This window comes from Macaca nemestrina, chromosome 3, assembly GCF_043159975.1.
Source record: "Macaca nemestrina isolate mMacNem1 chromosome 3, mMacNem.hap1, whole genome shotgun sequence".
Taxonomy (NCBI): Eukaryota; Metazoa; Chordata; class Mammalia; order Primates; family Cercopithecidae; genus Macaca; species Macaca nemestrina.
In genome coordinates, this window is record NC_092127.1 from 6,829,479 (window position 1) to 6,857,436 (window position 27,958).

Here is a 27,958-nt window from a genome sequence, read left to right on the forward strand (position 1 = left end):
GCGTCCGGGCCGCTGCCCTCTTCCGGCCCCGCGGCGGCCCCGCCTCCTCTCCCGACTTCCTTCCCTGAGCGCGGCGGCGGCGGCGGCGGGGACCAGCACCGGCCTGCGCGCGGAGCGGGCACCGGATGGTGGGCGGGGGGCAGCCGTGCGGGTACGCTGCCCGCGCGCCCCTAGCCACCGCCGCGTGGCACCGGCTGCCGGGCGGGGGCCTGGGCCGGGGCCGCGGACGCTGGGGGCGCCTCGGCCGCGCTCAGCCTTTAGATCGGAGAATGCGGGCGGGGTGGGAGCGCTCGGGGTCCCGGAAGTCACTCCAGGGTCGATTTCTCGGCGGGTGCGAGGGCGGCCCCCTCGGAGTGCCCCGGGGAGGTGGTGCTGGGCGTCTGTGGGAATGCCGGGTGTAGGCCCTGGATCAGAGCTGACGGGGTTGCGAGCGGCGTGGGGTGTGCCTGGGACGGTGACCGAATGTGTCTTCCTGAATCGTTGTCCTCAATCTCCAGTTCCCTCTGTTTCTACAGCTGGGCCTCAGTCCTCACAGGGCTCTAGTGGGCTTTCAGCCATGCCAGGGGAAGGCGCCCAGGGAATTAGCAGGACCCTTCCCTCTCCTCCCCCTCCCTCACCGCGCCATGTCTCCCCCTCCCTCCTATGTAGTAGGTACTTCTCTAGCACCCCACAGCGATGATGGATGCTGACCCTTACGCCAGGTGGGAAACCAGGCTGATCCAGCACCTGTCTTTTCCTGTTAGGGGGATTGCCAGGCTTCTCAGTGAGTGACCATGGTTCCCAGCACCGACTCTCCACTGCATCTAGTCGTAGGCACTGCCGCCCTGCACTGTAGCATGTGCCTAAGTAAAGTGTGGAGCCTGAAGCAGAAATTTTGGGAAATCCTCGCCTTCCTTTAGACCACATTCCTTGCCTTTCTTAAGATTTCTCCGTGTTGCCCACCCTGTTTTTGTGTTGTCTTCCTTCCTTGCCCTTGTTTCATTCCTTTTGAAAGCGACCACTCCCCTGAAGTTCTAGGACCCCCTTCCTGGGCTCTCCCTGTTGTAGACAGCCTGTGCTTGCCCCTTGTAAACTAAGTTCCAAAAACCTTGCTTTAGGAGTAGCACTTGACATTTTTCATAGTTTCTTCTCATGCAATTCATTACTCAGAGTTGATAACTTCTGTCCCATCTGGAGTAACAAAGGGAAAGGGAAGGGAAAAATTATCTGGTGAATATCAGAGTTGGGAAGGCTTCAGATGTTTTCTTTGAATCCATCTGGCGTGGATAATAATCCTGTGTGGTTTAGGATAAGTTACCTAAGTTCTCTGAGTCTCTGTAAGGTAGGATGGCATTGTCTACCTTAGCTAGGAGTAAGGCTCGACTGACATGATGTATATAAACTTTAACAATGTCTGGAATCTATAGATGATCCATAAATATTTCTTATTTCCACCCTCTTCCTGTGCTGACTCCGTTTTGTAAGGGAGACAGGTAAAGGACAGAACAATGTGTAGGCTGGCATAAAAAATCCTATGAGAAAGCAGTAAACAGATAAAATATTTGGGAATGTGAAGCTATAGGTGCCAAATTCAAACTTCTGAAATAGGAAATTTCTTAAGTTTTTACTTAGACCAGAGACTGTTTAGGGCCCATGTGTTGTGATTTGTGATTGATAAATGTAGCTCAAGTTGCCCATGTTTAGACATCTAAAGGTTCAGTGTGGTTGGGTTGAACTGGAAAACAGATTTACTAAAATGCTTCCTCTCAACTTCTGCTTTGTCACGCTTTTCTTCTAGACCCAACATGAGTGAAGTTTCCTGCAAGAAACGGGATGACTATTTGGAATGGCCTGAGTATTTTATGGCTGTGGCCTTCTTATCAGCACAGAGAAGCAAAGATCCAAATTCCCAGGTAAATGAATTTCCCAGGAGAATGCTTAGATACTCCCAGGCAGAGAGATTCCTGCACATGAGCAGAAAGGGGAGATTCAGTGGACACTTGTCAACTTGAAAGTGCAGGGTCGGTCTGCCTTTTGTGCTGCATTTCTACAAGCTTACTTCTTCCTGTGAGACAGAAAATTGTCACATGCCTTTGTTAACTGCCCCTCATGCCCCTTCTGGGACCCGGGGTGCACTTTCCTTGGCTTATGGGAGCTGCCACACACAAAAAAAAAAACAGGCAAGGAGATCGACAGCTCTCAGCCCCTGTAGCAGCTGTGCATCTGTTTTGAGTTCTGCAGTCCCTCTGGTTTTATTCCCTGCTTCCCCAGCAGCAGACCAGCCAGTTGCAGGCACCAAGCCTTTGGGCATGTTTCCTTCTAGGTCGGTGCCTGCATTGTGAATTCAGAAAACAAGATTGTCGGGATCGGGTACAATGGGATGCCAAATGGGTGCAGTGACGACCTATTGCCTTGGAGTAGGACGGCAGAGAATAAGCTGGACACCAAATACCCATACGGTAGGGCATGTTTTATGTCCCATTCTGCTTAGTGACATAGCCTGGCGAGTGCCTAATTCAGAAAGTTGGTCAGAAGGCATCATCTCCCTTTCGTCATCAACAGCTGGAAAGAAAAATATCCTACTGAACTACCCCCGTTTCCTGGCTTTGTCTCTTAAGTTCCAAAGAGAGCCACGGAGAGAAGCATGGTAGTGGTCACACAGGCTGGCCCTGAGATCCGGGGCTCTGCTGCCTGTGCTGAGCCTGGCAGGCTTCACTGGCAGCCTGCTGCCGTGCACAACACCAGAGCATTGATAGTTGGCTTCTCTGCAGAGGGTCACAGCTCCTTGCAGAGATAGCCGAGGGATGTGCGTAGTGTCTCTGCAGGTTCTTTTTTTACTACTCGGAAGCAGGGTCGGCTAACCAGGGGCTGGCTCGGGGTTTGGTTTGATGAGAAGCAGGCTTCATTCAGCCCACGTGCCTGATGAGAACATCTGGCTCAAGCTCATTGCTGGGAAGCGGGAAGCAAGCTGTGAACTAGACATCAGGAGATGGAGGATCCAGTTGCTTCCTCCAGTTACAGGGGATGCTGCAATTTCACAGTAGGCTGTGATCAGACCAAAAGCCAGAAGTGAGGCTGGGCGCGATGGCTCACGCCTGTAATCCCAGCACTTTGGGAGGTTGAGACGGGCAGATCACCTGAGGTCAGGACTTCGAGACCAGCCTGGCCAACATGGTGAAACCCCATCTCTACTAATGTTGACATTCTAACATAGCTACATCTACTAAAAATACAAAATTAACTGGGCATGGTAGCAGGTGCCTGTAATCCCTGCTACTCGGGAGGCTGACGTGGAGGTTGTAGTGAGCCAAGATTGCGCCACCGCACTCCAGCCTGGACGACAGAGCAAGACTCTATCTCAAAAAAAAAAAAAAAAAAAAAAAGGAAAAGAAAAGAAAAAGAAAAAGCTAGAAGTGTGGAACTGTAAACCTTTGGCTTGACTGTCTCTGGATTTTCACCTTGAAATTAGCGAAGGGTGCGTCTTAGAGTTTGTTGCCTGTCTGAGCCCCAGGGAAGACTCCTTCAGAGATGGCCTGGGAGGGTCCAGCCACAGCTTTACTTTTCCTTGTGTTCCTTGGAGAATATGCAACTAATGCTGGAAAAGAGGCAAATCATGCTGCGTATGCAGGTTGCTGATTTTTTGTAGGGTTAGGTCCTGTATTTTACGCCTGAAAATGAACAGACTGGCCCTGTTGGAAGTGAAAGTAGAGTAAGGCCATCCAAATGGGAAAGATTGTGCCTTCAGGCCGAGGCGTGATGTATGACCTTTCTTCTTTGTTGACTCTCCTGGTAGATTTTCCTCTGGGTTTTTCTCATGAAGAATTCCAAGTCTACATTTAGTCTAATTTATAAATTTTTGCTAATGTTCCTGAACCTCGATCATGTTAAATAAGCCCCATAAATTTCTTTCTAAATTGCCTAGGGGCAACTCCTCCATGTTTGAAAGAAAAAGGAAAGAGGTACCTGGAGGGAGAGGAGGAATTGAGGACTGCAAAGCAGTCTGGGTTTCCAGGGTGTGAAAAGTAGTTTAGGGATGAAGGGGACTGAATCGTCACATCCTTGATTTAACCTCACCCCTCCCTCGTAGGAGTGGGAAGAGAGGATCGGAGTTGGGGGAGGGTAAGACTGTCTTCTCAGCCCAGCTTCAGAGCTGGTGGTAGTGGATGACTAATTAGAAAAATGCACTGACTCAGAGAAACTTCTTGTCATCCTGATTTTGATTCTATAAGCTTTTGATGGTAAGAAAGAAGGGAAGTGATTAGTTGTTTTTAAGTCCATGCAAAGATAATTTTTCACAGTGTGGTTCAATGTCCCATATAAAAATGGTGAAAGTGGAGGGTCGATATGTTAAAGATCTGCATTGAAATGTGTGACGGCCACAGTCAATATTTCACCGAGTCTAGACAGTGAAATATTGGCCCTTGTGCTGGACTTCGATATGGAGGAATTCTGGGGGGATGGTAGTCTATCATACTCAAGCTGGTGCAAAAGATACCCGTGGTTGGACAGTGCAGAGGGGTCCTGAGTGGGCACTGAGCGGGCCTCCCAATGGGACCTGTGCCTTCTTCAGTCACTGAGAGCCCCCAGCAGATCTGTAAGCTGTGACCTGGAAGCCAAGGGCCGTGCAGTCCATTTGCAGCACCTGCCCCACACCCCAGACTTCCCAGCACTCCTGACTTCCGTGTAGCTGACTTTGTTGGTTATGAGACACTGCCTTTTGTCCAAATTGAGGAGAGTGCCTTTCAGAGCCCCTTTCTACAGGGAATTTTTTTAAAAACCTACATAGGTATTTGTCCAACTTCACTGATTGTTTTTTATTGAATAGCTGCTGAGCTTCTGGGCACTGGTTGTCTGTCTGCATTATTTTTTATTATCTGTATGATACCTCTAGGTTTTCAAAGCTCTTTGCCCTTACTTATCAATTATTCATTTATATGTAGCTATGGTAGAATGTCGACAATTTTCTTTCACGAGAGTAAGCTTGTAATTTGATGTACCATAAAAGTTGTAGAAGGCGTTAAATGGGTTTTTAAAGGCATTTAGTATTACTACCGCCATAATACAGTAAAGATGGGCTTTAAGTCTAAATGACAATGACTGTGTATAAACTATACTTGTTGTCTTCTCAAGGATTTTCAGGCCACAGAGAAGTAAATGTTTGGTTTGCCTGGGATGTCACAGAAATGTTTGCTGATAACTGACTCAAATGCAAAGGCTTTTTTTTTTTTTTTGCTTTTAAGATTTTCAAGATTAATTTAAAAAACAAGGGGATCCTGCCTTGAGTTGGATAGCTCACCCCGTTCTTTCCTCATCTGCCTTAATGGCGACTGAGCTGCTGTAGCAGGAAGGATAACTTCATGGGTGATGTGTTACTCCCTGTAAAGGAGCTTTAGAGATTATCTCGAGTTCTAGACAATGATTTTTAACTCTTTTGAATGTACCGGACCCTCTTTTAAATGCCAAAACACTTCCAGGACCCCTGCACAATGCTAAATTCTTAGTATCTTTTGAGTAAGAAACTCCACAATGGCAAAAACTACTTTGTATCATTAACATTTTATGTTAATCTGAACTTTATTAATTGGATAGCATTTATGTATGTTTGGGGAAAGTTTATGTATGTCCTGGACATGGGATTTATCCAGCTGTGGATATGCTTGGACCCCTTGCAATACCTCAGTAGTGTCTCTGGGTTCTGTGCCCACAGGATCTAAGCCTCCTCCTTTCTTGTAAGTAATTTCTATAATGTCACACATGGAGGGTGACATCTCCTAATTCCAAGGTCAGCGCTCTTCCTGCTACCTCCCTATGTCTCCTGTGGGGCACAGGAATTCAGCTGTACTGAAATGCCAATCATCGTCTCATTTTTTTTGCAGTTGATCAGACTGAGGCTCCCATAAAATAACTCCTCAGAGATCAGGAGCTCGGGGAGGGGTGGCCTGTGCCTGGCATCATGCAGAAAGCCAGCATGGCTCACTGGAACATTTCTTCAAAGGGGAGTGCAGTGGACTGAATGTGTCTCCCCATAAATTCACATGTTGAAACCCTAATTCCAATATGCTGATATTCGGAGGTGGGGCCTGGGGGACGTAATTAGGCCATGAGGGTGGAGCTCTCCTGAATGGGATTAGTGCCCTTCTAAAAGGGACCCCAGAGAGCTCAGTTACTCTCTTTCCATGTGCAAGGATAGGAGGAGAAGATGACTGTTTGCAACCCTGAAAGAGGACCTTGCCGGAACCTAACCATGCTGGTATCCTGACTTCCAGCCTCCAGAACCGTGAGAAATAAATGTCCATTATTTCTCAGCCACGCAGTCTATGGGACTTTATTATAGCAGCCCAAGGGACTGTGACAGGGAATTGAGAATTGTGTAAATTTGAGTTTACCAAATAACATACAACTTAATACTGCTTTATTAATTCCGTAAGTCGGAAGTCGTTAGTCCTGATTGACGCCTTGTGGGGAGGAGGGAAACACACACTACTTGTAACATAATAGGAAGATGGAGCTTTTCCTGGGTTGTGTCTCTGGAGAGGTATTTTTAAAGGGTGTTTTTGTTCTTCCAGCCTTGGGATCAAAACTTCATAAAACTATTTTATTATAATGTAGTATTAATGTGGAAAATGAAAATTCCTTCTGCTAAAGAAGCTTTTTATTCCATCCTTCTCCTGAAAAATCCAAAAGATAATATGATGTCAGTAACATTAAGTGGCAGGAAGAAGGCAATGTTATTATACTAAGAATCTTTTCAGATGAATGACAATTAAAAAACCAGGAAGCAGCAGATTTATCTAATTTACCAGATTAAAAAACTTGGGAAGATTTTTATTTTCTTGAGGGGATGGGTGTTGCTAAACCCGTGATGAAGTATTCATTTGACATTTTTCGTTCCTTTTTCTTTGTGGAATTCATTACAGTGAAGCACATTTAATCAAAATACCAATTTTATCAAATGGAGGTAGAATACTCTTGGTGATTCAGATATCACTCTTTCCTTGGGTTTTCATAACCAATTTTGATGATATAGTTTACAAATTAGAGAGTTGGAGAATTCACTTGTTCCTGTTAAACTAATGGGAATTTTTAGTAATGCTTGCCACACGTATCCAGCTGCCCAGCACTTGTGGCCTTGCTGATTTCTGCTGGCGAAGGACTCTGGGTTTTGGTGAGTGCCTCTGTGCTTGGCCTCCTACCCTGCCCAATGGACCAGGGAGCCAGGATTGCTTGGCCTGCTGCATCTCACTGCACCAGGGAGGGAACCACAGAGTCTCCATGTCCCCAAGAGTGGGGGGTGGCCTCAGTCTGAGCGCATTGGGCAGAAATGGAGATGTGGGGCTGTTACCCTAGTCAGTTCCTGTGTCTACAGGGATACCCTAAAAAGGATGTAATGCTGGGAAGGCAAATGCTGAAAAACCTGGAATTAATTAAGGCGAAAGAGTTCAGCAGAGCATCTTAAACACCTTTGCCGGTGTGGGGCAGTGCTTCTTTAAATTCTCTATTTAAATTTCATCTTTATTTTTCAGACTTAGCATATTGTTAAGCATGCATAGATGTCACTTTTGTGATTACTTAGCCATTTACTTTACCCCCTTGAACACTGACATTTTCCTGACTGCCATGCATGTGATATATTTCTTTGGCATCCAAAAGGTTAGTGTTGAGAAACTAATTTATCAAGAAGTTAGGAGGCTGATCCTTCTTAAGCTGTGACTTCCTCACAACTTGTAAGAGCTTCTTAGTAATTAAGATCAAATTTGTTAACTTTCAGTCCTGAAATTGAATGCCCCTCTGGTTTTGTCAGTCAGCCCGTGAATTTGATAACTCGCCGTTTCTTTTCCTGCAGAATTTAATTTCACTTAGAGCTTCCTGCTGCTCCTCCCCTGCCTGGCCATCTAGTAGTTGTGGCCCGACAGCAGGTCTAATTAGGGACTTTTATACAAAACAACTGTTAAAATCAATGGAAAACCTTTGAACAATTGCATAGGAAAGAAATTAAGTAGATTATTTTTACGAATTAAGGGCAAACTCAGGTGTGACTGTGTGGGGTTTTAGATAAACAGAGGAACACACCGGTGTATATATGAGACTTCTGCCACCCCCTAAAATCAACCAGCTCCATGTAAGCATGTTTTACTTTAAGATATAATTGTTTATGAACAGTTTTCAGAAAGGAATAAATAATGATATTTTAATATAATTTATTTTGATATTTATGTATTTTTATAGTTACAGAATTAATTATTTTTAAAGTGCTAGAGTTTACTATTTCATTGTGAATACCTACAAAAGACATATAGTAACAAAATAACTCCTCGTTCTGAAGAGCACATGTTAGGAAAAGCTGAAGTGTTTGGGGATTGGACCTACCCATGAAAATACACATCTCTGTCTCCTTTCTATAAAAAGTGATTTTTGAGTCCGTTCACCTTATACAAGTTTGAAATAAAACTTAATGTAAGGTAGTGGTTCCAAGGTTTCCAGAAGTAGGCTGAAGTTTATCTTTGTACTATAATCTCTCAAGATAAAAGGTTTGTTGAAAAATTAGTAGCCTTGATAAAATGTCAGGGGCACATGCAAACTAATTTAGAAAACAGCTGTATTAAGTATTTGAGCACATTAATGATCTGAATGCAAATGGATATTCCTTCTTTATTGCTGCTTTTTTTTTCTTTTTTTTTTTTTTTTGGGACAGAGTCTCGCCCTGTCACCCAGGCTGGAGTGCAGTGGCACGATCTTGGCTCACGGCAGCCTCCGCCTCCAGGTTTCAAACGATTCTTCTGCTTCAGCCTCCGAGTGCCTGTGATTACAGGCGCCGCCACCACACATGGCTAATTTTTGTAGTTTTAGTAGAGACGGGGTTTCACCATGTTGGCCAACCTGACCTCAGGTGATCTACCCGCCCCGGCCTCCCAAAGTGCTGGGATTCCAGGCTTGAGTCACTGCACCTGGCCACTTCTTTATTACTTTAAGTTTGCTATGTCTTTGCTTAGAAGCACAGGGATCGCTGTTCAGTATGGTTACCTGAGAATGATTACTTGCATAGTCTTGATTCTGGTGATCTGTTCTATATCAGTTGTGCTGATTTTGACTGATCTTCTCTGAAATTGGCCTAAATGACTAAAGCTTTATTGTATTTTGAGTTATTTTCATCCAGAATCTCCCTTCAGAAGCTTTGTTAATATTAGCTATATTAAAGTAGAATATGAATATATTGTTTGCTCCCAGAAATACACAATAAAACCTAGTTCTTAGAGATTTTTGCAAATGTTTGTATTGCTTTTTACTTTTACTTTCTGAAGACTTTTTAAAATCTGGATAGGGATATGCATGTCTGTAATACACACGTAAGTTGAGTAAAGCCCCATAGTGCTTAAAACAACAATTGGCACATTCACACAGAAGAATCCTGGAGCCGCCCTGAGGAGCCAAAGGGTTCCGGGTTTGCTATGTTTGTGCCCAGTGACTGTGGGTTGTTAGAGGCATCACCTGACATTTATTTCTCAATGTCTCTATGAAGTAAATTATCACTGGAGACCCTTCCAGTTCTCTTATTCCAAGGAAAAATGTAAGTATGAGAGCTTCGATGGCATTAGATTAGTATCTTTTTCTCAGCTTACGGAGTTCTGAAAGTGTTCTCGGTCAAAGCAGAGCTGTAAAAAGCTGTTGGAGGCAATGCCACAGGAGAATGTGCGTGTGTACTTATGGATAAATTAATAGAAACAGGCTCCTTTCCCTCCCCCCTCTAACGATTAGAGTCTGGTGCAGTTCTAAGATGAATGTAAACCATATGGAGATAGGATGCATGAATAGGAGGGGACAGTCAGACTGTAGGTTACTCCACAGACATGCAGATTAAAAGACATTGGATGAGAAGAGTTTGGATAACAGCAATAAAGAAAAAGATCCTAGCCAAGTATGGAGTGCACACCTGTAATCCCAGCACGTTGGGAAGCTGAGGCAGGTGGATTGTTTGAGCTCAAGACTTCAAGACAAGCCTGGGTAACATGGTGAAACCCCGTCTCTACAGAAAATACAAAAATTAGCCAGGTGTTGTGGTGTGCAGCTATAGCCCCAGCTACTCCAGGGAGGCTGAGGTGAGAGGATCGCTTGAGCCTGGGAGGCCAAGGCAGCAGTGAGCCAAGATTGCACCACTGAACTCCAGCCCAGGCGACAGAGTGAGAGACCCTGTCTCAGAAAAATTAAGAAAAAGATCCTATGTCTAAGTGAAAAAAAGTGTATGATTACATAGGACACGCTTAAAACTCTTTGGAGACAAGAGGTTAAGACCAAATAGAAAGAAAGGACTTTAGAAATTCTTTAGAGAACAAGTCAGCATGACAATATTTATTCAAACGAGATACTTGTGTGGCATTGGGAAATCCCTGTGATAAATGCAGGATACTGGTGAAAGCAAGAGCGTTGCAATGCAAGGGAATGGACGCTCCCCTCTGCTGACACTGTCTGAAGGGTCAGTGCCAACCAATTAGTGGAGGTGTAAATTTTCTCTGTGCTTCTTTCAAATGATAGATGCCATAGTAAATTTAAAATATTGAATATGATAACTGAGCATGAATTTTTTAATTCTGCAATTAAAAGACTTTGTTCAAAATGCCATTAATTTTGAGTTTAGGTGAATAAAGGGAAGGAGAATTCTTCTGTCGTTTTTCCTTCTACATGTGAGTTATCACTTTTTAGGAATTAAAATAAGTACTAACAAGTCACCTATTCTCTTACCAGTTTCAGTTGTCTGCCAGTGATGGGGATGTTCTCTGGAGTCATCTTCCTTTCTTTTTAAAATTGTAACTCTGTTTTATAATGCGCTGGAGTTTTTCCGACACCGTCACATGTAGTCGTTCGTTCACTGAGCGGACGCTTCTGGGGCATTTATTATGTGTTTCACATGCCAGGCACTCAGCAGAGGGCGACAGAATGCCACGGGAGGGACTCTGTTTCTGAAGAGTTTGCAGACTAATTGTGGAGGAGGTAGACATTAATGAAATAAACAGATATGATTGAATATTTCTTTCTGAGGTAGTCACTTTTGTTCTTTTTTAATGAGACAGGGACCAGACACTGAACCTGCCAGCCCTTGATCTTGGACTTCCCAGCCTCCAGAGCTGTGAGAAATACATTTCTGATGTTTAGAAGCTACACATTTATGATATTTGTTAGAGCAGCCCAAAGAAACTAGGACAGGTTTTGTGTATGAACTGGATTGTTCTGGGGCAAGAGTGGAAACAGGGACTCGCCAGCCGGGAGGTGACGCAGTGGACGATGCGAGGGCCTTGGAGGGGGTGGGTGCTGGGGCGGGAGAGGCTTGGCTGGAGATAGGGTATATTTTAGGGGCAGCATCAGGAAGATGGCATGATAAAGGGTGGAAGAGGCAGACTGACTGCCCCCAAACAGTTCTGGCTGCAGCGGCTAGACAGGCATACTGAGGAGGAGAAGCAAGATTTTGGAATGATCAAGGAAGATTCAGACACCTGAAGGCTGAGGTGCCCATGAGAGCTCCCTGCAAAGGGTCGGGTGGTCAGGTGGGTGTATGAGGTGGGGATTAGTCCAGACTGGCTGTATCAGGTATGTCTGTGTCAGTGTCAGGTATGTCAGTGTCAGCGACCTGGGTGGCTGATCAAGGGAGCATGTGCAGAGGAAGGAGGAGTAGCTGTGGCTGAGCCCTGAGGGCTCCAGCGCTTAAGGTGGTTGGAGAAAGACGGGCCCATGAGAAGGAGCACACAGAGCAGTGTTTTAAGAAGGAAGGCCTCACTTTGGGAGGCTGAGGCAGGCGGATCATGAGGTCAAGAGATCGAGACCATCCTGGCCAACATGGTGAAACCCCGTCTTTACTAAAAATACAAAAATTAGCTGGGTGTGGTGGCGCGCGCCAGTAGTCCCAGCTAGTCAGGAGGCTGAGGCAGGAGAATTGCTTGAACCCAGGAGGCAGAGGTTGCAGTGAGCTGAGATCGTGCCATCGCACTCCAGCCTGGCAACAGAGTGAGACTTTGTCTTAAAAAAAAAAAAAAAAAAAAAGAGGGCCTGTCAGCTGTGTCAGAGGCTGCCAAGAGGCCTAAGATTAAAACCTGTCCATGGGGTTCAGCAATGTGGAGATCAGAGGTGATACTGCCAAGTACAGTTTCAGCCAAGTACAGTTTCAGAGGAGCAATAGGGTTGGAAGCCACGTTGGAGCCACTTGAAGGAGAACAGAGGGTGAGATGATGGGGACAGCTTTATTTAGATCGGGCTTTGGGATGTGTGGCCGAGAAGAGAGCAGAGCAGTGGGGTGGCAGCTGGAATGGAGATGAGGCCACGTGAAGGATTGCATTGTTTGTAGGATGGGAAAATCTGGTTTTGGCTTTGGATTTTGCTTTTCTGCAGCAGACGTTTGTTTGCTGATGGGAATAGTCCAAGACAGAGAGAGTGAGATAGAGATATCTGGAACAGAGGCAAGGTGTTCAAGGCTGTGAGGATCGGTCTCTCAGACACCCTGGTTGGTAATAAGAGGAAGGACTGAGGGGGGCGGTGGGAGGACAGCAGACACAGGGTCCTGGAGGGAAGGCAGGGTGTGATCAGTTGCAGCATTCTGGTGAAGGAGGAAGGAAGCAACACCACCGGTTGAGAGAGCTGGGAGTTGGAGCTTGGACGCTGGGAGGAGAGAAGAGGTGATTGTGTGGGGTGGGAGAGGAATGTCCTGGGAATGTAAGGCAGTGTTAGGAGCTCACATCTTATTTGAGAATCCTGAGTTGGGCTGTTGCTCCCCGTTTTCTACCTGCCAACACAGGGTCAGTGCGCTGCCTGAGGCAGGCCAGGGAGAGCTGGAATTAATTAGAACATATCCCGACTCCTCTTCCAGTGCCCAGTGCTCAGGCCCGGTTCCCCTCTAAACACTATTAACACACAAAGGAGGCTTTTAAGCTCCATAATGCATATTTGCATCACAGTACTATCAACGCTGATTAGTGCTCTGTTTCTCTTGGTGCTATTCTCACGCATTTTAGGCATCACGCGTGCATTTCACATGAACAGTGGGAAGGGAGTTGGCATGGCCTAGCATGGATGCAGAACAGCTATTTCCACATCCTCCTCCTCCTGACCTGATTGTGTGCCCTTAGCACATAGGGAGGCAGCGTAATTAGAGTTCTGGGGGCTTTATTACCAATAATGGCCGTACCGCAGTCAGAAATCTCTTTAGCCCTGAGCACTACCATTGGGGCTAAGTGGCTCCCCTGGGTGCCATGAGTTGTCACCTGCAGCTTTAGCAAGAGGCAGTGAGGAGGGGGGCAGGGATGGGGAGCAGAGTGGGAGAGAGGGAAAAAGAAGTGGGTATTCTCGCAGGCAGGCTGGGTTGGGCAGGCCAGGACAGCCTGGTCTCAGGTGGGCACAGGTGGGAGAGCGTGGGAAGCACTCACATGTAGCAAGTAGCTCGTCTGTGCCGTGCTCTTGCCAGACGTTAGTCTTTGTAAGCGTTCCTGGAGAGGGATTTGTCTTTCTATTTCTCAGGTCCGGAGGCTGAGGCTGAAGAAGATGCTTGACTGCTAGGTTGGGGGCAGTGTGTGAGGACATGGTAGGGAGGAAGCAGAGGAGACAGGCAGAACCAGGGGTCTCCAAGAGTGCATTGTCGCAGGAGCGGAGACAGAAGTTCTTGCCTCCGCCTTCAGGACCCTGGGCCGTGCGCGGGGAGATGGATGGCGTGGGTGTGGAGGCTTCCCTCAGCCTGCAGCATGGGGCTGCCTTTTAAGTGAGTGACCCACCACTTTCTCCCCAGACCTTGGTAGAATTCCTTTTCACTGTCATTTTCTTCCAGCAGAGACCTCCTCTCTGGACACAGGTGGAAACAGAACAGACCCCACACATTTTCCAGGCATGTGGCAGGTTTCTTCACATCACCCCTGTTTCTCGTCTTTATTTTCACACACAGACTTACACTGTCATGCCTCTCAGGTGGAATCATGTGTCCCTCCGTGGCGGGAGGGCTCAGTTACCTTATCTTCTGAGTAGAAAGGCCACACTGTGCCTGGGGCTGGGCTGGGGGCAAGGGTGTCTCGATTCCAAGGACAGGTAGGCTGTGGGGTGCAGCGGGATTGGGGCGGCAGAAGCGCTGTCACTTGCTGTCTCTGATCAGGAAGACCCCGTTCCTGCCAGCCAGTCTCTTTCTCAGGAAACGGGTCCAGTTCTGAGTACTGGTGACAAAGGCCCAGTTTGCAGAGTTCTTGGGCGTTCACACAGCATTTTCCTACGGTGTCCCTCACTTGCTGTTCGTGTGACCCTGTGAGATGGGAAGGGGTGGCTATTGTTATTCCTCTTTATAGCTGAGAGAGGCTGGAACTTGAACAAGGTATTACCTTTGTGTAGGCACATCCTAGGATTTAAATCCCTTTGTTCTGAAAAGACATTTGTAATCCTAATACATTTTTCTACAGAAACATGTTACTTGAAGATTCAGTTCCCCTTGCACCTGCGAGCAGTGCCTGGAACCCCCGTTTCCCGGATTTTCTCAGCACGCCTTCAGCAGTCCTGCTGTGTTGCTTTAGCTTGCACTTGGGCCGCTGCTGATTTCCATGCTGGGGCATCTGCAGCCCAGCTGGTGTGAGCTCTGCAGGGACCAGACCCACCTCCATCCTGCAGCCTTCACCCAGCCCTGTTAGCTCTCCACCCGGCATGGGTCAGTGTGCAGACAGAACTTACCAGAACATACCTGGGAAACAGCGAGAGTTTTAAACTGTTTTCTCTTCTTGCTCCAGCCCTGTTACTAAGGGCTGCTTCCCTGGGTAGGGGACAGGACTCTGTCTGAGCAGGCTTAGAGGGACACAGGCTTCGGAGCAGTCCAGCAGGCTGGAAGGAGGAAGACAGGGCCTGAGCCAGGAGAGGGGTGAGGAACAGAGAAGCTTCCCTTGTGTAACTGTCTTAGAGAAGTGATATCTGTTGATTTCTATATGGTGCTCCCTTCCCCAGTTCCACCTTTATTTCAAATCATTTGAAAACCCTGATAATGAGCCAGATTGCTACTTTACTAATAGGAACTTCATGCAGGAGAGATAAGATAGAGGGGTGACATTATTTGGGACCAAACTCTAGAAATCTTTGCTTTAGATTTTGTGGAAGCCATAATTGGGAACACTTTATAGGCTTTTGGGAGAGTGTATTTGGTGGGGGTGGGTGGGGGGCTTAATTGTCGCAGCTATTCTGTTGTTAAATTATTGACGTGAAGGATAGGTACTCCGGAGGCTGGCAGTGACATATGAGGCCCTGTCAGGATATCTTTCAATAATTAAGAAACAAGTAGTTGAAATTCCATTTTAATACCAGAAGCTGTGAAGCAGTTCCATAGATGGATCAGTTAGAGGAGCAAGTGTGTACCCTGTCCCTCAGCGGAAGTTTCCATCAGGCCCCTGTGGGCAGCGGGGACCGGGGCAGTGGTGCCAGTGCTCCCAGAGACAGTGTGTCCAGGTTTAGCAACTCTGATAACTGTAGGTCCCCGGAAGTAAAAACACTTAGGCCCTAACTTCAGGAAGTAATGACAAAAAGCTTTGTCATCAGAATGGAAGTAGAAGATCCTGTAAATTACTATTGAGTTATTTTTTTTAATGCACAGGTCAACCTTGAACTTGGGTATGCCATTTCATGTCACTTGTTAATTGCAGGGTAGGAACCCAGTAGAAATAATAGAGGGTGATGCTTCCCACCTTTTCATTCCAGAAGGCCGTGAGCAGACGCTTCTTGGCTTGAGTCCTGACCCTTGTCTTGTCAGTGAACAGAACTGTCCGTGCTCTGAACGGCTCAGCTTGGGGTGGTGGCAGAAGGCATTGCAGGCCTGTTCTCAGTGGCAGCAGGCGCTCCATGCCTGGCCTTCTGACCCTGACCCTAGCAGGAGCCGCCACACCAGGCTGCCACCTGTTCAGGTCAGCCTTGGCAGAACAGCCCTCAGGTCTAAGGACATCGTTTTCTTTAAGGAAAATCCTGTGTCACTAAAAATGAGTTGTGAACTAGATCAGAATCTTCATTTTCCTGACTCCAAATTTTCTCCGGCCCCAGTAGTTTCTGTCACGTCTCCATAGCAGATGAAGATCAGTTGAGGGTAGAATAACACTATCACTGCTAAATTATTTGGGCAGCAATTAGAATTTGTTTAGCATTATTTAGGGTTTTTAAACAAACCTATCTGAGTAACCTTATAATACTACTGTCTAAAATAGATATTGTATTAGTCTTATATCAGATGAGGTGAAAGTCAAATCTATAAAACACTGAACTCTTAAATCTAACCAAGGATGGAATATATCCTGTTAATTTGTCAAACTTCTAGAGAACCGCCTACATGAGACAGTAAGGATTAATCAAGCCCTAGTAAGAGAGAATTTGAAAAATACAGTTTTCTAATTATACAGTCTCTTCTCCATGGTCCAAGGTTAATGCAGTTCTGAATTCTGACAGTTAGTAATAGAAAAGAAAAAAAAAAAAAAAACCAAAGCATATGAATTCTCTTATAATTACCTGAAACAGAGAGTCTCTTCTGGCAATCAAAGACCTTCTAAGCATTAATATGATATTTTCAACATTTGATTCTTTTCCTTTTAAACAAGGTTGGGAATAACTGGAGAGTTGTATGTCACTCTGTGCTTATCAAATATATATGTAGTGTTTGCAGATTTAATTTACTTATTGCTTAGGTGTAAATGTGTAATTCTAGGTTGAACATTTTATCTTTCTTTTCTTTTATTTTCTTTCTTTTTTTTTCTTTTCTTTTCTTTTTTTTTTTTTTTTTTTTTTTTTTTTTTTTTTTTTTTTTTTACAATTTAGACTAACTTATGAATACTTCCTAGATACTGTATCTTTGAAATACTTGGTTCTTACTCCTACTACTAATATAAAAACTAACAATTACTTCTTGGTTAGTTTTTGCTCTTGGATATATTTGTAGCTCTTGCTGCAGTTCATCCAGGCAACACAACCAAAATGTTCACTCTAGGGAAAGGTAAATTTATTCCTTCGTTTATTGCTGTCAAATATCTGTGGTATGTTTATTGTACACGTTGAGCATGCCAAATCCAAAAATCCAAAATCTGAAACTTTTTTTTATTTTTCTGAGACAGGGTCTTGCTCTGTTGCCTAGGCTGGAGTACAGTGGCGCAAACACAGCTCACTGCAGCCTTGACCTCCTGGGTTCAAGTGGTCCTCCTGCCTCAGCCTCCCAAGTAGCTGGGACTACAGGTGCATGCCACCATACCTGGCTAAGTTTTTTTATTTTTAGTAGAGATGAGCTGTCACTATGTTGCCTAAGCTGTTCTTGAACTCTTGAGCTCAAACGATCTCCCCGACTTGGCCTCCCAAAGTGCTGGAATTACAGGCATGAGCTACTGTACCTGGCCCAAAATCTGAAATCTTTTGCACACCAGCATGATACCCGAAGGAAATGCTCATGGAGCACTCTGGATTTCAAATGTTTGGATTTGGGGTGCTTACCTGATAAGTGTAATGCAAATATTTTAAAATCTGAAATCTGAAACAATTCTGCTCCTAAGCATTTTGGATAAGAGGTAATTAACCCATAGAGGAAAGGTACATGGAAGCCCCCGACCACCCAAAAGAAAAGGCCTGGAGAGAAGATGGGCAATTATGGCTAGACTTCAGATTTCAGGGTTTTACAGGTGGATCTGGTGTCTGAGACTCTATGAACAGATGGATTCTTAATCAGTGACTGGCCGGGCGTGATGGCTCACACCTGTAATCCCAGTACTTTTGGAGGCCGAGGCAGGTGGATCGCCTGAGGTCAGGAGTTCCAGACCAGCCTGGCCAACATAGCAAAACCCTGTCTCTACTAAAAATACAAGAATTAGCTGGGCATGGTGGCAGGTGCCTGTAATCCCAATTACTTAGGAGGCTGAGGCAGGAGAATCATTTGCTTGAAACTGGTAGGCGGAGGTTGCAGTGAGCTGAGATCGTGTCATTGCACTGCAGCCTGGACAAGAAGAGCAAAACTCAAAATTCAAAAATAAAAAGTCAGTGACTATGGGAGAAAAATAAAAAACCAGTATTTTACTTTGGGAAGTGCCCACAAAGGCAGGAAAAATAAAAGGACCTACAGAAAAGTAAAGTTGAACACAAGTGTGTGGTAGTCCTGAGAGGTTTTAGAGTACAGAGGAGTCCAAAGAGAGCAGATGAATCCAAAGGTTCCAGCCCAGAAGAGATCTTGGGTTTTCATGATGACAAGACCCTCAAGTGGCCTGTGGAGCTGGCTCCCATGAGGTCATCAGACCCAGCTGCGCACATTGCTTCCCAGGTCAGCTGGGCGCACTGCTTCCCAGGTCACCTGTGTGCATTGCTTCCCAGGTCAACTGGGCACATTGCTTCCCGAGTCCACGTCATGCTGGGAGTGGGAGATTGGCTGTGTGGAAAAATGTCTACACCACGGAAATTGGCAGATACGTGGTGACCCAGCAAACACAGTTGACACCTGAAACATAATTTTTAGGAATAGTATTTAATGTTGTGTGTGGGATCCATTCTGATCTCTATCCTTCCCTTCTTACCTGTTTCATTAAAACAGAAGAAAAAGCTGGTGTCACTCACTGAACTGATTTCATGACCTGCAGTTTGAAAAACATTGTTTTAGAGAAAACCGGAGATTATGTATGCTTTACAGAGTCAGAAGACTATTATTATTATTATTATTTGAGATGGAGTTTCACTGTGTCACCCAGGCTGGAGTGCAGTGGCACGATCTCGGCTCACTGCAACCTCTGCCCCTCCGGGTTTAAGCAGTTCTCTGCCTCAGCCTCTGGAGTAGCTGGGATTATAGGTGCCCGCCACCACACCCAGCTAATTTTTTTGTATTTTTAGTAGAGATGGGGTTTCACCATCTTGGCCAGGCTGGTCTTGAACTCCTGACCTCGTGATCCACCCGCCTCAGCCTCCCAAAGTGCTGGGATTACAGGCGTGAGCCACCGTGCCCGGCCAGAAGACAGTTATTTGAAAAATAAATTGTAGTAACAGTTGTAGATAGGATGATTTCATCTTGAAAGGAGGAAAAGAAGAGTCCTACAAGGCTGACAAGATGACCTCTCTAGACTAAGGACTAAGGATACCTGCTTTCAGGAGAAGAAAAACGAGCAGAGAGAAGCGGGAGCCGTCAGAGATGGAGAGAGGGAGGGGCTGGGAGCACGGCCTTGTGTTTGCCTGGGGAGAGGAGGCCGTGTTTGATAGTGAAAGCTGGTTTTAGAGAAAGTCACCTGTTCTGGAGGATTGAGGAATGAAACTGGAAACCTTAGGAGAAAAGCACAAACATTGGTTGTACTTGGTATTTTTTAAATTGCTTTTATTTAGTTAGCTGGAAATGCACTTTCCCAGATCCACTGTCACTCCTGCAAATTACAAGAGTGCTCAGCCACCCTGTGGAAGGTCATCCAGCTTCCAAGCAGCAAATTGGACCTTGATCCCTCGTGCCGCCCCTTGCTGCAGAGCTCTTTGTCACACTTGCCGGCAGAGGTGGGGAGTCCAGAGGGGAGGATGCTTGGCCTGTGGCGGTCTGGCCAGCCAGGGCAGGCGCGAGCTCGTCACAGGCCAGGCAGGCATCCAGTGCTCTTTGTGGCCTGAAGTGGATTTGGCAGGTGCCTGTTATTTGATCAGTGTCAATGGCCAGTGGACACAAGTAAATGAGTTCCCAAACTTGACTCTGACCCACCTGCTTTAAACAAATTGGAGGAAGTCATCAAGTTCGTTTCCCCAGTTTCCTCTCTGAGGACAGTCTGGAGGCCGAGGCCTGGCTGAGTCCAGTCTCCTCAGGTGGAACAGGCCCAAAAGGAAGTGCAGGGCGGCCTGGGGGACAGCGAGGGTCAGAGTTTCAGGGCTGTGGAGATCCTGGAGCTGAGAGACGAGTGTCAGCCACAAAGGTGAAGCTGGATTTCAGGACCACAGCAGGCAGCAGCTGGGAGCTGAGAAGTTGGCAGGGCTGGGTTGCAGCCTCAGGTGCTCCTCTGGGCTGGGGCTTCTCCCCTCAGCCCCGCAGGTGCAGGCCGGGCAAGCTGGTGCTATCAGACGGGGCTGAGGGGGTCTGGGGAAGTGGGCAAGAACCAGCAAGAGAGACCAGGGTGGGGTTGATCTTACACCCTCCGCTGAACGCTTGAGTTTCCTGTTTGTCAGTGTCCAGTCTTGTGTATGTGGGATTTTGGGTTGTTCCTTTTAGAGGCTCATGTGTGCCCGACACACTATTGTTCATATTGCCCAGTAGCTTTATATCTATATAAACATATATATATGGGTGTTAAATATTTATCGAATGAATAAAGGAGGAAATGCAGATTCCAATTATTGATGGTGACATCAAAAGTCCTCTTAAATTCAAATATCAGAAATATGCTCTCCCATCTAATAAATAATTTTTGATGGTGCTGTTATTAATTTTCAGATATAATATATATGGTTTTAATATTTATTTTTAATATTAATCAGATATATATTATATACGTATTTTTAACAAGAAGCTTTACATTCTTCATCTTGTGATTTTTCGGTTAAAAGAAAGGAAGTCTGCTTATAACCTTGTGCATTATTTCTATGAATTTCTATGAAAGGGATGTCAGATGCTGCCCAAGAGAATCTGTTTCATATGGTAATTTTCACTAATGAATCCAGACCTGTACTGTTACATTTTGCCCCAAACTGCCTGGGATGAAGTAGAGGAAGCGCTTTGCAGTCGGCGTGACGGTTCTTAAAGGATGCTCTCACAGTGTTTCATAACAGATGCAGAGGCTCTGTAGTTCTGAATATTAATACCAGCGCCATCAAAATTATTTATTAGATAGGAGAGCATATTTCTGATATTTGAATTTAAGAGGACTTTGAGTACTTCCCAACGTCACCATCAATAATTGGAATCTGCATTTCCTCCTTTATTCATTCGATAAATATTTAACACCCATTATGTTCATGGCATCACATTAGACTCTGGGGGAGTTACAAAGAACCTAGACTGGGCTCTGCCCTCAAGGGGGAAATAAAAGAAACAATTACATGTAATCGTTTTTAACACCAAGCAGCGTGAAACCCAGTTCTGGAGTATCCTGGTCACGAGGGGAGAAGGGGTCACGGGAGCCCCTCCAAGGCCAGCGCCCATGTGGCCACGCCTTGCACCTTCCCAAGCATGGGCCCTCGCACCCTTCTCTTGTCTTTCCTTGTCCTCCCATGCCGTCAGGGTTTATGAGACCTGCGAGTCTCGGGGCATGGCTCTGGTCACTCTGGCCAGCGAGGATTATTCTCTGATGGGCTGTGGTCAATGAAGCACAGCTTATCTGCCTCTTTCGATTTTCCTGCAATACCAGCAGAGACTGCTCAGTTTTAGGCATGACTGAGACCTCCTAAAACATGGAATTTGTAGACAAAAATGAATACTTCCTAACATTTCCTGAGAGAGCTTTTGGTGAGCCTTACGCCTGCAACATTGCGTTGCTGCTGGGGGACCCAGGCACACAGAGGTGGCTGCAGCTGCACGCGAACACGGGGGGCTGGCTGGGGAGGGTGGCCAGGCCTTCATCTCTCTGACCCAGAGTAGGTGCTCAGTAAGTGATCAGCGATGAGGCAAGTGAGTCAGGACTGAAATGTATGAGCACCATAAATTTAGGCCACTGTTCATTTAAAGCCTCAAAACTCGTGGAAGAAAGTGTTACGTGTGGAAGGTTGGCGGGCTGCAGAGGGTAGGGGAGACCTTGAAGATCCCCATATTTATATTCTAGGTGGTTTGTGTGATGTGGGCCATGGCCAGGTGTCATTCATTAACTCATTTGACACATACTTGTTTTAGCACTTGTGTGCGTAGCATGTGTTGGGATGCCAGGGGAGCCAGAAGGCAGTGCTTCCTTCCGGAACTTGTCTGTGCGTTGGAATCACCCGGGGAATCGCTTACAAATTCAAGCCCAGGCCACAGCGCAGGCCATGACACTCTGCAGGCATGGGGCACAGATCTCTGTATTTTGGAAGTGCCTAAGGGTGTTCTGGTATCAGAGGGGTTTGCAAGTCACTGCCGTTAGGAGTTTATCATAGAGTTTTAGATAACACCCAGGAAAATTCAGTCACGATACAAGACGGCCATCCAGAAACCGCCTGGGCAGGATGAGAGAGTCAAACCCAGGTCTGTGCTGTGGGCACCACTCATTCCCACTTAAGGAGGACGTCCCCTGTGGATTAGGGAGTGGGAACATCTAGGCAAACTGGACCTGGGGTGTGCATTAGCTTTGCCAGGTTCAAGAGAGGGAGGAAGGGGATCCTCTTGACTCTGAACTCAGGCAGGTCCGGATGTGACCTGGGATCACAGGTGGAATGGACTGGTCTGTCAAGAACTCAACTAGTCATTGCCATTGCAGTGGATGAATGTTTTTCTTATAAAAAACTGGGCTGGGCATGGTGGTCCACACCGGTAATCCCACAGCTTTGGGAGGCCAAGATGGGAAGATCACTTAAGGCCAGGATTTCAAGACCAGCCTGGGCAACACAGTGAGACTCCATTTCTACAAAAGATACAAAAAGTTAGCTGGGCTTGGTGGCATGTCTGTAGTCCCAGCTACTTGGGAGGCTGAGTTGGGAGGATCACTTGAGCCCAGGAGTTCGAGGCTGCAGTGAGCTATGATCATGCCACTGCACTCTGGGCGACAGGACGAGACCCTGTCTGGCTGCTGGCGTTTCTCCTTGTGCTTTTGTGGGCTGAGCACGATGTGGTGAAGCAGATCTCTCAGGATGGACACGCTCAGCTTCGTCACTTGTTGATTCTCTTGCTCTTAAAATCCCCTAGCCCTCTTAACGGCCACAGTGAACCTCCCCGTGTGAGCAAGTCAGCACGCCCGTGAGCCAGCTCAGGTGGGCACTTTCATGCCCCAGGGTCTGGTGGAGCCGTGAAGTGGAGCTGCGCTTAGGGTGGGGAAGGCGCGTGACCTCGCGGTCCTGGCCGCTCTAGGTGCCTTCAGGCCTCACTGCTCATCAACAGCCAGGCCACGTGGGCCTCATTTGGTATTCTTAGTACTTGCCATTTCTTTTTTTTTTCTTTTTTTTTTTTTTTGAGACGGAGTCTCGCTCTGTCGCCCAGGCTGGAGTGCAGTGGCGCGATCTCGGCTCACTGCAAGCTCCGCCTCCCGGGTTCACGCCATTCTCCTGCCTCAGCCTCCCGAGTAGCTGGGACTACAGGCGCCCACAACCGCGCCCGGCTAATTTTTTGTATTTTTAGTAGAGACGGGGTTTCACCGTGGTCTCGATCTCCTGACCTTGTGATCCGCCCGCCTCGGCCTCCCAAAGTGCTGGGATTACAGGCGTGAGCCACCGCGCCCGGCTAGTACTTGCCATTTCTAATCAATTGTTTTACTTGAGTCTGTTATATGTTATTTCAGAGCGGGGAATGGAATGTGTTAACACTTAGTAAATTCTTCATCAGCTGCAACCAAAGTTTTTCTTTCTTTCCCTTTCAAACCCACAGTGTGCCATGCCGAGCTGAATGCCATCATGAACAAAAATTCGACCGATGTGAAAGGCTGTAGTATGTATGTCGCCTTGTTCCCTTGTAATGAATGTGCTAAGCTCATCATCCAGGCAGGTAGGAAGTGAGTCTTTTCATTTGTCACATCTGCATTGCTGCCTGCTCACCAGTAGCTCACTGCTGATGTGTTTGATCTTAAATTGCCATTGTTTCTATCTAAATTAATTGCACTATCAACTTTGCAAGATATTTCCCGTGTTTTGTTTTTGAATGGTGCCAGGTATTCTAAGACTAATTGCATCCTCTGTGATTCTTAGCATGTTTTTAATTTAGTTTGCAACTTCTTAAACTGCAAGCTGCCAAAAAACAACACAGGCATTGCATATAATTACTGTCAATTTACTGTTCTCTGACATATTGTGCGTAGATTGGGGGGAGGGAGAGAAATGAACTTCTGTCAGAAACAAGGTCAGCTGGGAGTCTGTATGAAGTTTTAATTTGTATTTAATACATGGTAGATATTTGAGGATCTCAACATACCTTGGCATATAAATGTCGTAAGACCCAAATGGCACTACTTTCAGGTTTTCTTATGTTACAGTTTCCATAAATCTACACCATTGTATTCTGAATATTTCACTTTTTTCAAACTGTCACATCTGAGATTCAGCTACACTTTGTCTCCATAAATCTCTCGGCTGGAGATTTAAAGACTGATCATGTTTAGCGAGATGTGTGGTTTAAAGGGGCTGTTTATCACCAGCCCCGTGGATCTCAGAGCAGAAGCGGTCTGCTGGTCCCGAGGAGTCGCGTGGGCTCCCTCGCTCTCGCTGTCGCTGTCGCCGTTCCAGGGAAGCTCTCCTCGCGGTGCTCAGGTGTGGAGGCGGCAGCAGGCCTGTGGGCCGGGCAGTGTGGGCCCCACGCCGCAGCCTCCTCTCCCTTCAGAGGCTGGTGGAGCAGCGGCCTTCAGCGCGGGGCCCTTGGGATTTCTGGCTCCCAAGTTAGCGCTGCCTGCTGAGATCAGGACAAGAAAACAGATCTGCCCTCTGTAGAGCTGGTTCGAAGTGGTCTGCAAAGCCATGCTGGGAAGCACCGTGGTGCCCACCTCTGAATGTGCCAGCAGCCCCCACTCCCTCCATTAGTCCTCCCACTAGTAAGAGAAGCTACCTCGTGAATAAAGATGATTTGATTACCTGTAGTAATGGAAATTGGTTAATCGGATCAAGGCTTGACTACTTGACATGTTTTCCCTTTGCATTTGTTTTAAAAAAAAATCCATGAAGACTGGAGGGAAGATTAGATATAATCCGCCCTCTGCTGTGTTAGAAAGAGGGAGATATGTGTTTCGGTGACTGGACACTGTCTGCAAGCATACTCAGAAAAGGTCATTAATCACAGACACTAAAAGCGCTCCAGCCGCTTCCGCCTGTCTTTTGCAGCATCTGTATGTGCGTTTACTAAGGGAGCTCCCATTGTTACCTTACAGGTATAAAAGAAGTTATTTTCATGTCTGATAAATACCATGATAGTGACGAGGCAACAGCTGCGAGGCTCTTGTTTGATATGGCTGGGGTGACATTCCGGTAAGCAGGGAGAACGCAGGGCAGGGGGTGGTGAAGGCTGATGAAGAGCCGTATTTGACCTTGTCTCCTCCTTGTGATGCCTGACTTCCACACTTGGAGGTGTCTTTAGAAATGCAAGGGCATAAGAATTTAAAGACTCTTATAGGGGTAGATATTTAAGAGCAGTGACAGGAAGATCTGAAGACTGTTTAATGATTGTACTTTAATTTCAGGAACTTTCCAGGAGTTAGACTAATTATTCAAGTGAGAAGTGTAAACATTCACAAGTTTTTTAATGGGAACGCCAAACCTTGGTAAATTTTGCAAATGTAACAACTTTGGCATAGAAAATTTAGGATGGAAGTAGCCTGCCAGATTGAAAGATTGGGGATTCTTTTTTTTCTTTTTTTTTTTGAGACCGAGTCTCTGCCACCAGGCTAGAGTGCGGCGGTGTGATCCTGGCTCACTGCAACATCCACTTCCCAGATTCAAGCAATTCTCCTGCCTCAGCCTCCCCTGCCACACCCAGCTAATTTTTTTGTATTTTCAGTAGAGACAGGGTTTTACCATGTTGGCCAGGATGGTCTTGATCTGTTGATCTCATGAGCTACCCCCCTTGGCCTCCCAAAGTGCTGGGATTACAAGTGTGAGCCACCTGGGAATTCTTTTTACAGCAACATTTTGCATTGAGATTTGAAGTCTTACGGTTTTTATGATTGTCTTTGCTAAGAAAAGGTTGTGAGGTATATTTTACTTGCAAGTAAGCTCAGCCACCTTTAATTCATGGCAGAAAATTCGGTTGGGACTCTATAGCTTTCCAGCGCTTCATGGTACTGGCGTTCAGCAGCGGTGGGACCGTTGTCATAGGTGACGTGCCTGGCCCCCTGTGCTGGTCATTAGGAATATGGCTCAGCGTATCTCATGAACTCAACTGTGGTGCTTTCTGAGACTTTAAATTCAAATTATTTACTTACTTTCTTGTTCAGTGATTCTTAAAAGAATTTGTTTTTTTCCCAAATATTTTCTTTTTAATTGTTGTAGAAGTAATGAGGAATGAGTGAAAAGTTAATGAGCAAAAAAAAAAAGAAAAAGAAAAAGTTGGTTTATTTTATGTTTGCATTATTAGAACGTAATTTGAAAAATTACTCCTCACTAAAGGTAGTTGTTTTTTGCTATGTATAAGTGGCAAAAGAAAATTTACTTTTTTTTTTTTTTTTTTGCATTAGAGCAACTCCAACTTGGCTGCCAAAATTTTCTAGAAAAGAAGATAAATCTGATGGGAAAACTAGTAATCAGATACCATGTTGTGCAGCTAACTTGTTAGAAATCCTTTGACTCCCCACTAATTCATGAACTCAGATAGCTGGAAACCATACAAACCACACTACCCCACGCATCTTTTTTTGTCTTAGTCTTTTCTGGTCCGTGTTTCTCTCTCTAGGCTGCACTATAATTGGCTCCTGTAGAGATAAAGTAGCAAGTGAATCCCAGGACATTTTTTTCTCTGCACAGAAAATACGAGTTAAGCCAAAGTAAACAAATTGCAGTAACTACTCACCAGATAATAACTGTATTTTGTTTTTGTTTTTGTTTTTTTTATTTTTAGGAAATTCACACCGAAGTGCAGCAAGATTGTCATTGACTTTGATTCAATTAACAGCAGACCGAGTCAAAAGCTTCAGTGAGTTACATCTCATTAAATCGCCAGGAGATTGGGATTATCCTCTTCTAAGAAGCTGCTAATGCCTTTCATCTTGAAGTTACACATAACTTTTTACTAGCCAGTATGGCAAAAGTAGACATCTAAAGAATATAAAGCCTCAAATATTCCTTACTGCCTCTCCTGTCACATGGAATCTACATCTGTTTGAACTATTGATTTAGGGTTTAAAATAGGGGAGCCTGTGGTGGCCTGGTGCACAGGGCTAGAACAAGGGCGCTTCCCCTTCCTGTGTCCCGGCTGGCTGGGATGCTTGTGGCTCTTCAGAGGAGCATCAGCTGTCTGTCATCCGCTGCAATCCGGCAGCCTCTCTTCACTGCTACATGTGCTGGAAGGACAAATAAATAATTGTTGTTGTGTTCTTAGCGGGGACGAGCAGACACACTGATCTGAACATCTGGCCCAAGTGAAGCATGGCATATAGTGCCCTTGGAAGAAAATGAGGCCTCAAATGACAGTAGCATTGAAGTCTTTGCTGCGGAGTTGAGGGAAACCCCCAGCCACCCTCCTGGAATCTGAGATAGGGCGGCACATCTGTCCTGACAGACAAGGGAGCGTAACTGAACCAGGAAGACTGCCTCCGTCCCTGCTCTCCCGCCGCGCCCAGGGTGGTGCATGTTATCCCTCTGGGGGTGGGGCCCCCTGCCGTTTTGGCTCAGTTTGGGTTTGTTGGTCACATGGAGCTCTTCCATTTCATTTAGCTGAATAATGAGTTGTTCCTAGAGGAGACAGCCTATCTCTCCTTGTTACCCCCAAAGCCCATGCCCTGCCGTGGTGGCAGCTGGGGCTGTGGATGGGAGGGGTCCCGGGTGTGGACGTGTTGCCCCCTCCTCCGCATGCCAGCGTGGTTCATTGACAAGCCCCTCTGCAACTGGAGAGAACATTAATTCCTGTCCCGGAAGTGGATTGTGAGAAATGCCGCCCACGTGGAGACAGTTTATTGCAGCACTATTGGTGTTCAGAGCTCCTCTGTGCCCTGGCTCCATGCCTTCATCTACACAAACATCACCTTCCTAATCACCGCGGGGCGGGGAGCATGTGGCTGTGCCCCTTTAATCTCATTTAATTTTTATTAAACATGCTCATTACCTGTGTTGAGAAAAGGCTTTCTTTATCCTGAAGATTATTACCTTTTTAAAGTGCTCTTATATTTTCATGAGTTTTTATTTTGTCTCTGAGATTTTGTATTCCACATTCTAGGGTATTCTGTAATTTGGCTCCTTACCAATATTAAAATCTTATTAAAATCTA

The 27,958-nt window shown here is 46.0% G+C and overlaps 1 protein-coding gene across 4 annotated transcripts; it reads left to right on the plus strand.

Moving 5' to 3' along the window:
- The first annotated feature begins 17 nt into the window (after positions 1–17).
- On the plus strand, positions 18–27,958 carry LOC105466608 (dCMP deaminase). 4 transcript variants are annotated; one of them, XM_011715667.2, is made up of 6 exons: positions 18–151; positions 1,778–1,892; positions 2,303–2,438; positions 23,426–23,542; positions 24,912–25,008; positions 26,594–27,958. In XM_011715667.2, the coding sequence occupies exons 1-6, from the start codon at positions 126–128 to the stop codon at positions 26,670–26,672; spliced, it is 570 nt and encodes a 189-aa protein (XP_011713969.1). In that variant the 5' UTR covers positions 18–125; the 3' UTR covers positions 26,673–27,958. The 4 variants fall into 4 exon arrangements, with proteins under 4 accessions (XP_011713969.1, XP_011713971.1, XP_011713972.1 ...); XM_011715669.2 differs by having other exon boundaries at positions 46–128; XM_011715670.3 differs by lacking the exon at positions 18–151 and adding an exon at positions 359–763.